We start from the raw sequence: 11,579 nt of genomic DNA on the forward strand, positions 1-11,579 counted from the left end.
TGGTTATTTTATTGTATTGATAGTACGGGGAACTTGGTCTTTTAATACCTTTTAGACACCCCTTAGCACACTAGTTTGGATGGGAGCAAAATGAGTATACCCCAATTAATCTGATACCGTTTCATATAGGCCAAAAAAATTCCATCGATCCTGCTCGTTAGATCGATGAAATGGTATCAGCATTTAGTAGAACTGGTATCCCCTTTATAAACCGTGCTTGTCTGGTTGCACCTACCAGCCCTAATAACATTTTGATACACTAATACATGTAAATCGTTTCGATCAATATATACTAGGGGTCCCCTATATACTATTTGTAGACGATCTCGGATGAGGTTTATGGTCGATCATTTTCATTAACGTTCTTCAGCTTGACGCGGTGAGAGAGAAAGAACCACCCACACGTCTTATCTATACTCCAGTCAAAACTGATTCACAAGTCCAGTCTAAAATGAATATCTTGTTCCAGGGTAGATTAAAAACCAACAATATCGCAAATGGCAATGAAAAACTTTTGACGGGTTCAATACGGTAAGCAGAGGTTGAAAACATCGTTTCAGACACCAGACCATCATCAGGCCAGACATAGAGAAATAGAACAATAGAAGTTCTCGAAAATCCAATCTTCATTTGATAGAAAATGTTACAACAGATAGAATAGTTGATACAGAGTAAAGATGACAGTTATAAGTGTCTCTTTGATGAGGAAAGAAAAGAAGCATATTACAACTAGTGAGTCTGATTATGTATAAAATAGTAGTAATAAATTTATCTCTATTAACATTCCCCAAAGTAAGAACTCCTCTCCCCCTCCCCCCTACCCCCCACACCGATTTTTTTTTTGTTGTCCCTTTTTATTATTTCTTGCAGAAGAAAGTTGTGGAAGATGACTAAGAATTTCAGAGAACCAAGACTAAGTGGGAGTATTTTCTTAAAAAGAGGCATACATTTTCTTTACCAGTAGAAGATTAGATCTTTTATCAAACTTACTTCCTTTTTTCTGTGCCCATGGATAGGAGCTCAAAGTTGCGAAGAGCATCATCACGGACAGTTCTTCCACTTGTGATACGAGAGACAGATGTTGACTTTGTTGAATCGAGTCCAGGCTGAACTCTCTGTGTAGCACTGCGACTGCTGCTTGACAGTAGCCGGCTTGAGCGACTATCGCTTGGTTCACCAGACGTTGGCCTAGTGCTTGAAACAATAGTCCTTTTAGAGGTGCTGTCATTGCGAGAGGAAGAGCGGCGCCCCCTTTCTGTACCAGGTGCCTAGCCAAAAATTATGAAAGATTGATCTATTATAACACTTGGAAGTTAATCATAAATAATTCAAAAAACTAAAATAGATGTCGATAACATGTGAGGTACAAAACCCCCCCGCCAAGCAAGTAATAACAAATATGCAAGTCCAGACCAGCTTGGTGAGAATTTTCATCAAAGGAGGTTCTTAGTAGAAGTTGTCATCAGAGAGACAGAGGTAGCAAATACGAAACAAAGAGAGCCAACAACAAATGTGTAACAACTAAAAGTAGTCTGGTTAAGACAAAATTACTTACCACTTCCTTGGATGATGGTACACCCTCTGAATTTTTGTGCTTGGAATGATCGCCATGCGAACCAGAACCTATTGTGTTTCTTCTAACGAATACATCAACTGCACTTGATAATCTCTCCCGAATGTCTTGTCCCACTAGGGAGAGAAAAATCAAAAACAAAGATTAGATCACAGGCAAGTACAAAAATTGGAGAAAACAGAGCGTTGTCATCAAAGTTCGCATAATATTCGATCAAAAATAACAAAAAAACATGAATCAAAAACTATCCAGGGCATGAAGATTTCGTCATATACTTGCATAATCCATCTCGTCATCCGTAACATGGGAAATCAACTTGGAGTTGGTATCCAGTGACTTAGAAATTTAAATATCGACTTGGTTTTGTAACTTTGATTGAGTTTGCCACATGAAAGAAGTCAAACCTGTGGTTTTCTCAGTTCTTTCTGCAGATGGTCCTGTGTTCAATCCTACTTTTCCGCTGGAATGCTGTAATGATAACAAGGATAATAAAAGCCCTCAATGAGTGGATTATAGATAATCACGTAGCACAAACACATATTTCAGAGACACTTACTCGTGATCCAGATTTAGAGCCAATTTGAGGATACTTCAGTATAGTCCAGTCAAACACATAGTCAAACTGATAACCTGCAAGTTTAACAGCGTATCATAGTATTATTTGTTAGGATATCAGCTTCGATATAGGATTCCTAGTTATGGCCAAATAAACCAAGTTCGGAACATAAGGATATATAGCTTGGAATTTTACTTTCTCGAATGAATAGGTCGCAGAATAGCCTTTTCAGATACGAATAATCTGGCTTGTCGTCAAACCTCAAAGACCGACAGTAGTGGAAGTATGATATGAACTCTGATGGGTACGATTTGCAAAGCACCTGTTGATTAATACAAAAAATGTCAGAATGTTTATTTTGATAATCCACTGGGCGCTCTTGACATGCCAAGACAATGAGCTAAAGAAGTGCCTAACTTACTAAATCAAGATGTAATAAACAAAATTCGAAGTCCAAAAAGTAGTTAATAAAACTATACCTCTATGGGGGTTAACATCTTCTTTTCACTAATTTTATCATACTTCTGCTTTTTCGTCCCAGCTTTCAACCCTTGCCAGGGCAGGCTGATTGTCAGCAATAAAAGAAAATGTATTTAAGCATACAAAAGCATAATAAATTCCTATAAAACTGGACCACCACCAGAAGGGCAGCTAAAAACAGAGGAATAGGAACAATTTGGTTGCTTCTGGATTGTACCTTCCTCTTAGAAAATACATAAGCACGTAACCGAGGGACTCCAAGTCATCCCTCCTGCTTTGTTCTGCAAGGAAAGGAATCCCCAGTTAGAGTGGTCTTGTAATAAGGTTGAATAAGAAAGGAAAAAAGAAAAAAAACAGGGCACAAGCGACCAATTTCAGTTGCTATAAATGATATTAAATTTGCCTCACCAACTCCAAGGTGTGTGTTGACACTAGCATAACGAGCTGTACCAGTTAGATTTTTGTTTTCCCTGTCAGGGAGACAAAAAATTAATCTTTACAGCAAGATAAGTCTAGATAACAGAAGTCACTATTAAAGGAGAAAATGATATACCTATATGGTATGTGCTTATGAGTTTGAAGATCTCTGTATTTTTTGGCAAGGCCATAGTCAATAATGTACACCTGTGGTAGAGATCACATCAAGAAAAATAATAACAAAACTTTATTTTCTTTTTGCAAGACTTAAAGCATCCACAATGATGGAGTTAAAATGGTATATATAACATATACCATTATATATACCATATTTGTTGGGTGTGGCAACAGCCAACAGATATGTTAAAATGGAGTATTTACCAAATATGCTAAACTCAGAATGGTAGATATACCATTAGAATTTAGATATTACCAAATTTAGCTGGTGGTGAATTAAACTTCGCGTGGTGTTTATATCCCCTCCCAAATAATTCCGTAAGCTAAGCCCAGTCTGAAACACCACCCATATTTTAGAAATGTTTGAGAAGGTGTTTAAAACACCGCCCACCATATTTGATAATGTGTTTAGAACACCATGCATCGACATAAAAAACTCTTCCCATATTTGAGATAACATTTCTCCATTCTGATGAACACCAAATTTTATATTTTGGCACCATTTTAGGATAACTTATACCATTTGTGATTGTGGATGATCTTATAAAGAATTTACAAATCTTAGCATTAGAAACCCTGAGAGTCGAAGTATATGAAATCTGACTCTAGTAGCATGTCTATGATTTGAAAAGCGAGATTAAATGGATCAAGCACACGAAACTGCTCCAACTCATCTACGTTAACAAAATTGTGTGATCTTGACTGCAGAGATTAAAGTACATATCAGAACTGGAACTGTCTGAAAAATGAAAATCTTATTCATCAAATGATAATTAGACATGAGAAAATTGTTTTTAGTTTCCATGAATGAGGAAGGGGAAAGAGAGCAAAAGATGTGTCAAAATAAAGATTTCATGCACCACTATAAAATCCAGTGAATTGTCAGCAGGATTCACAAGAGTCAGGAGGACGGCATAGGATTGTAATTCAACAAGACTAAAGAAGCAAAACTGGACTGCAACCTGCAGGCACTGGGGCAACTATCTACTGACCACTATACCTGCAACAACTGCTTATCCTTTTTGCAATTTAAATATTCAGTGAGTAAACGGATTTAACCTAGACTGCGACCTGGAATGGCATCAAGTAACCCAAGTTACAGTAACTCTCAGCCTTCTTCGAGTATACAACCGATACAAAGGATCTCCAATTCATTATTTTCTTTTGTGTGTATTCTATAACTTGTTGTAAAAGGAGTTATGCAACTAAGAGTACCCAATGAAAGAAAATAAATACAATGGTGTAGCAATAAAGGGTAGTTTATGGAGATAGGCTACAATGTAGAGAAAGAAAAGAACTACGATCATCGCTATGCACTATATTTATAGTTAGGTTAGACTACCATGTGAAGAGTATATACCTGATTTGCGCGGCGACCTAACCCCATCAAAAAATTGTCAGGCTTAATATCACGGTGAAGAAAACCTCTGGTATGCATATACTCCACTCTGTTGATCTATAAAAAGAACAATAGATAGAATGTTATAGTGGAAACTGACTTAGTGACATCAATAGTTACATATTGTTTACAACATAAAGCATCACCTTGAAAGCTTACAAACCAATATAAACCTTGAAAGCATCAAACGTCAAACGACGAAATTAATAAGATAAACGTCTGAAACTAATAATTTGCAACTGAGGAAAAAAGCAATGTGGGTGTACTTACCAACTGATCTGCAAGCATCAACACCGTCTTCAACGTGAACTTTCTATTGCAGTAGTTAAACAAATCCTCCAAGCTTGGTCCAAGAAGATCAATAACCATTACATTGTACTCGCCCTGAACGCCAAACCATTTCAAGTGGGGTATTCCAGCTTCAAACAAAAATGAAAACAAGATTAATTGGATAATGTGGTTCATCTATCAAACTCGCCATTCTCCAGGCTCACGACATTAAAGCAAATTCACGTATTAAACCTTGCTCTTTTCGTTTGAGAATGCACAATAACAAAAACACTGAACTATAAAAAAACTAATGGAAAGAAATTGTACTCACTTCCTCCTTGAAGAAGCATATACAATTTTGACTCATAATGAAGCTGAGGGTGCCTGGTCTTTGCAGATTCCTGATGAGAATAAAACCAAGTGTGACTTCAGTTAATAGACCATAAATTAGTGCAAAGAACGACAAGTATTTAACATAATCATTAGCACATGGGAAACCAAATGCAGTTAAGAGTTAGCACTTTGTATCATCATCACTCATCAGCTAAAATAAAATACTATCATTAAATTAAGATGTAAATTCCACATTTTTTATCTTCCATATTTTGAATAATAAAAACATAACTACAACCATATGCAGTTAGAGTGAGCACTTAGCATCTTTATCACTCATCAGCTAAAATAAAATACTATCATGAATAAAGATGTAATTTCCACATTTCTTATCTTCCATATTTTGAATAATAAAAACATAACTACATACAAGACACAACTTCAACCCTAACGAACTATAAATATCATGAGTGCCGAGATTGTTCTGAAGCAAGATTCATTGATCATATCTCCTAAATAACTAGTTCTAACATGCTTCATAGGGAACATTTCTCGTGGAGAGGTCAGATAACAAAGATAACAAGGATGCACAATGCATATATATGCAAAATATAAACTCCATTCTTTTGCACATATTACACACAAACAAAAGAAACATACGAAAGAATATTTCATATTCTTCAGGTTTAAAGCTGTGGATTAAAATCACTTCACTCAGCATATTCACAATTTGAACAAATTTATTCATCATAATTTAAAAAAAAAAAATTAAAAGTAATTCCGTACCAGCTTGATTGCCACCTCTTCACCACTCTGTATATTAGTACCTGAATCAAACCAAATCACCAAAAAACTAAATAAAGCAAATCATCATGAACAAAGTTGAAAATGCATAGGCGAAAAAAAAATTAAATAATAAATTTACCTAAATATAATTCACCGAAAGACCCACTTCCGATCTTTCGCCCAAGCTTAAACTTTCCACCGATCGCATTCTCCATTGCTTACCAGTTTAGCAATTATACAACAATCTCAACCTTCTTCGTTACAAGCTTACAACCGACTTGGAATCCAAATTTTGTAACTTTTCAATTAATCCTTAAAATCCTCAATCTTTAATAATCAATAAAGATATCCTCACACAAACATCAAAACAATCAACAAACCATAAGCTCTCCTCTTCACCAAATCAAGCCCTAACCTAACCAATCCTCGATCTACCATCTACTTTAATCAAAAGCATTCATCTACATTACATTCAAGCACAAATTCCTAAACCCAAATTTGATTTTTTTTTCCTGCCATCAACCGACATTTTCTCACCATATCAAAATAATCAAACAAAATTTACTGAAAATAAAAAAATTAGAAGATAATCAAAAGATCTTCAAATGAGAATCTGGAAAAAGAATTTTACAGATAAAAAATATGTATAGAAAAAAACTGATAGTCGAAGATTGTGTTTGGATACGAAGGAAACCCTAAAAAATATTACAACAATCGATTGAAAGAAGAGGTTTTAAGAAAAAGGAGAGAATGAGAAGAGAAGAAATGAACGAATGAGAGAGCCAAAGCTGTTTATGATTTTTTTTGTTTTATTATTATTTATTTATTTATTTTGTAATTTGATTTCTGGTCTGACAGATTAAAAATTGAATGTACTGCTTATGTGATTAACTTTGTATCCACGTGTTGGGTACTTATAGGCCGAATAATTTAAAATGTGACAGTGCAGGGAAATAGATCTGTTATGTCAGTGTTTAGATCATCGTGGTACCAACGTCGTTTTATTAACAACAGATTATACCAACTTTTTGTTGCTCTACTTTTTACAGTAAAATTACACGTTTTCTCCGTGAATTGTGTTTTAAGCTAACTGAACCAATTTTAGTTCCATTGGTTTAGTTTGGATTCAGTTTTGTTGCGAACTTGCAAGCCAGCAGAAGCGGTGATAGGAGACTGGGCAATTTATTCTTGAAATCAGAAGAGTAGATGAATGATCAATCCTTAAGACTTTGTAAGATTTCAATGTTAGAATTTATCTCAGCTCATTAAAAAAACTAGCTTGTTTTCATCTTAACAAAAGAATCTAGTGCTCCAATAACACTTATCAATTTGGCATCAGGTTTTGGTTTAGATAATGCAAAATGCCAAAAAGGATTAGACTCATCTAATTCGGAATTTTTCCAATGACAATCTACCAGTAAGTCGTTTGTTTTCTCTAACTTAAATGATTAACAGGGGTTAGTCGTGGGAGAGTTTGAGAGATTTTAATGGAGTTAGCAAATCCCCTGTTTGAGAGATTTTAATGGAGTCTGATTTCAATCATATTTACCCAACGAACACCCGACTCAAATTCAAATACCTTCAACCTTGAATCAAAGATCACAAACAACAAAGGTCTACTACACTAATTAGAACCGGCTGAGTTCCTACGTGAATGGGTACCCATTGAGCCGCTCTCATTCAATTTGTCTCTATCAAGATAAGAAACTGGTTAGAGAATTTATCACTCTCAGGGCAACAAATTTTAGAACTTTTGAGTCCAGATGCTTTCAAGTTTCAACTACGGGATTAAGAATACCCGGCTAAGCCTAAACTATCTTGGTCCAACACGTCAAATGCATCACAGGCAAGGAAAAGTAGATCACTACTTCGGCATGTTTAATGTAGGAAGACATACGCCATGCATTTTCCAAGGGATTTGCAGAATCACTCCCTTGTGAGTTCAACAACTTGGGTTAATATCATTCAGATAATCGAGATAATTCACATTGCCTACACAGATGTAACAAAAATAAAAGGATCTAGCACATCCCATCAAAAACTCAAGGGTTTTATTTACCAAGGGAAAAAGTATTATGTTATGCACCGTGATTTATGGGTGCTATGATGTTTAAAAGTGAACGTGAATGAGTGAGTAGTTCCCCAAAGCTATAGTAAGTCCACCCAGTCCCAAATCATGATGAGCATCGTACAAGAGAGACATTTTTGTGTGTGCATATTTAGAACATGTCTAGGATAATTAGCAATGAGCAAATAGTAAACATCACCCCACATAAGAAGTACAGAAGACACTCTAAATACACACCATGAAGAAATAGATCTAGTCAACAGACAGTCAATGAAATGGTCTCAAAACATATGCCGGTGGGCTACATATGACTTACAGAACCTCAAAGATGCAAGCATCTAAAAAGCTGATGTTTTTGTTTTATCTCAACACCAGTAAAGACGCTTCCTAATCTTCTTCTCGTTCAGGGGGCAGGCCACAGGGCAGCAGCATTTTCTGCACAAATTTTAATACAAGAGTGGTGGTGGTCATAACAGAGGTACAGAGGAAAAAGAGAAGTAAAGATATAGCAAGTTTTGCTTATGAAGGATGGTTTTAAGTAACAAAGACTTCAAAGCTAAATCCAAATTAATTCTCTACAAGATTGTATTCATCGATGAATAATTCAAACAGAAACTAAAAAACCTTGCACCTCAGATTTGCTTTAACAACTAGCATGACCAAAATCAGTATTTCATCAGCAATAAATGAAAATGAAAATAAAAAAAAAATGTTATGGTAACATAAACTCCGGAGCAGATAGTTACATGTATCAGCTAACGTCAAAAATTAGAAGTCAACAAGGTTAGCACGGAAAGGGATACATATGACACTACACGGAAAGAGATAAGCCACTACTTAGATAAAAAAAAAACATACATATAATAGCTGAACTATAGCGTAAGAGAACCTGGAAACCTCAGTAAGAGGTCCACTGATGTTATCCACCAGATTTCCTACATATGCAGGCCGGACAGCATGGAATGGGACTCAGTTCGGACACAAAAAACAGATGTCTGGTGGAAACCCCTAAGGATTATTTATTTAAGTTTAGGGTCTAGCTTTTTGGTTCACATATACTAGACAAGCCCGCTGGTGTTATTCACCAGTTTCCTACATATGTTAGCACTACAGCTTACATATGTTAGCACTACAGCTAAGAATCTATAGAAAATTGTTCTTGTTAATCGATTATGCGGCTCTCCAAGCTAGCATAGGTCAAGCATAGTTACGCAACATAAAGAATAATCAATGTATAAGATGTTTTAACAGTTAACAGATGAAACTTGTTTCTTTTTTAAAAAAAAAAAAAAAAAAAAAGTGGCCATTTAAATGAAGATGGCAGCAAAAGAACAAAAGGTGTGCATCAGACATTTAACTAATACTGAACCCCACCAATCAACAAAGGCAAACATACGGACAGACAAAAAATATTATAACACAAGATACAAACACCATGTAGATACCTGCATAAAGTTGTAACGCTCTCTTCCAATCGATTCGTTATCCGCTATGGCGAAATAAGACATTATGGGGTAATGACCTACATAAGATGCATAACTATCGCGCTGGATGTTCACCGCCCATTCACTAATTAAAGAAAAGAACAAAAGGAACAACCATTAACAGGAGATAAATAAGTCTTACACAATGAGCTATTACCACACTTTTGAGGAAATTTACAACTTACAATCTGTTAAGATCAGCATGGCCAGTTCCAACATACTTGGCTTGGAGATGCTCAAGCTGGGAATTTATATTGAACCTATCACTCGCCTGAACCAAATATACAAGAAATTATTAACCGTTAAGAGAAAAAGACAGTAAAAACTCTGCAGTAAGCATTAACCACAACATCAGAGTACAAAATTAGGAAACATACAGAAAAAAAATAAAAAATGTTGATAGAAATCCAGGTATTCTTGTTTCAGATGCTCTACACTTTTACATCTTAACCCATTTGCATGCACATAACATAATATACTTTCAAGAAAATTCGCACTTCGTTTCAGAAGTTCAACACTTAAACATATCTATATAGTCTACAAGCTTGCGGTGTTTAGGCAAGTTATCGATTAGGGAAGCATCAGAAAAAATTTGGAGTTAAAAAGTTTTAAGGTCTCTTATCTTGTCTTTCTTGGAATTTCATGGATCCAGAAAGGATAGAGAGGATTAAAACTAAATTAACAGACAACCACAATACTACATTGATACACTTTACTTGGATTACAAACTTAAGACATTAATAACACCACCCCTAAATAGGTGAAAACCACTTAACAGTGGACAAACATATAATGAGACTCGATCAAAGGCACAAAGACAAATGTTTCATCTTTTTCCAACTCTAAGCAAAGTTAGGTTAGGATGGAATTGTAAGAAACTAAGAAAAAGATGTGAATTTTATCTATAGTAAGTGATGATCTGTTATTGCAATATGGATTGGGGCATCAACAATTACAACCTTAGTTTGAACAATATTACAATACCGTAGCTAACAAAGAGTAGAATCGAAGCTCACCTGCATATTTGATTCTTTAGGAAAAATTAGATAAGAGTTTCAATATTCTGCTACAACCTGCCATAAACAAAAACCTAACACTTATCAAACACATCATAACACAGAGGAACTGGAACAAAACCCTAAAAATAAGAACCACAAACAACAGTAGAGATGCCTCGCATTAGTTAAAATTCTTACAAAAAAAGCAGGGCACCAGAAGATATCACTTGGGTTACAGAAATGATTCGAGATGGAAAATAAGAATGCTGGGGAAATATCGAACGCGGGGATACTTTTTCTAACGGGGGATATAAATTACTATCCCCATTCAACGGTGTCTACTAAGGGGTATTTTTGGGCGGAAACATATTGAAAAGATTATAATACCATTCCTTCAAAATAAAAACTTAAAGCTTAATATCAAAAAAATCAAAATCATATCCCCAATTACCTTCACGGTGCGGCTACGATGTGGTCTCTCTTTAAATGCTGACCCGTCATATGAAATAGAAAAACTTCCAAAATAGTTTTATTACCTAACTATTTAGCTTTTTTCTTTTTCTAACTTCCTACTTTTTGTTAAAAAATTAAGCGGTTAAGGAGATTTGGAGGGGGCAGGATTTTTAGTTAAATAGGTGTCAAAAAATAAAAAGGGGTCACATACAAAACAGATGTGGTCCGACCACATCTTAGACGGAGGGTTTCCTTCACTATCAGTTCCGGCACTCCTCTAGGTTAGGGTTTTGAAGAAAAAAATCTTCATCATTTCTTTATCGATACCATCGTTCTTCATCGTCAATTAATCGTTGATTCAAAAATATCTTTGTCGATTACCCGAATCTACAACCATGCCTCCACGAAAGAAACACAATCCCAATCTGCATTCAAAATCAAAATCAGTAGCTCAACAAAAACAAGAACAAAGGCTTGCTCGGATTGCTCTTGAGGAAGAAGAAGAGGATTCAGACCATAAAACTCTCGAAGAAATGGCTTCTGTGAGAAGGTAAGTGATTCTGAAACGTTTTACACGTTTTTTAA

General features: G+C 35.4%; 2 protein-coding genes across 2 annotated transcripts; both read right to left on the bottom strand.

Moving 5' to 3' along the window:
- Positions 1-608: 608 nt before the first annotated feature.
- Positions 609-6,768, bottom strand: LOC113349904 (casein kinase 1-like protein 10). The gene is made up of 14 exons (XM_026593938.1): positions 6,131-6,768; positions 5,992-6,032; positions 5,204-5,273; positions 4,873-5,021; positions 4,564-4,659; positions 3,163-3,233; positions 3,018-3,079; positions 2,827-2,890; positions 2,609-2,693; positions 2,325-2,451; positions 2,130-2,203; positions 1,978-2,041; positions 1,556-1,689; positions 609-1,268 (listed from the first exon to the last, which is right to left on the bottom strand). The coding sequence occupies exons 1-14, from the start codon at positions 6,204-6,206 to the stop codon at positions 987-989; spliced, it is 1,395 nt and encodes a 464-aa protein (XP_026449723.1). The 5' UTR covers positions 6,207-6,768; the 3' UTR covers positions 609-986.
- A 1,425-nt stretch (positions 6,769-8,193) lies between these two features.
- LOC113354283 (uncharacterized protein At4g14342-like) lies at positions 8,194-10,875 on the bottom strand. The gene is made up of 5 exons (XM_026597662.1): positions 10,740-10,875; positions 10,560-10,616; positions 9,729-9,814; positions 9,505-9,628; positions 8,194-8,494 (listed from the first exon to the last, which is right to left on the bottom strand). Exons 2-5 carry the CDS (start codon positions 10,563-10,565, stop codon positions 8,447-8,449), a joined length of 264 nt encoding a protein of 87 aa, XP_026453447.1. The 5' UTR covers positions 10,566-10,616; positions 10,740-10,875; the 3' UTR covers positions 8,194-8,446.
- Between the last annotated feature and the right edge of the window lie 704 nt (positions 10,876-11,579).

The sequence above is a fragment of the Papaver somniferum genome, chromosome 2, assembly GCF_003573695.1.
Source record: "Papaver somniferum cultivar HN1 chromosome 2, ASM357369v1, whole genome shotgun sequence".
NCBI lineage: Eukaryota > Viridiplantae > Streptophyta > Magnoliopsida > Ranunculales > Papaveraceae > Papaver > Papaver somniferum.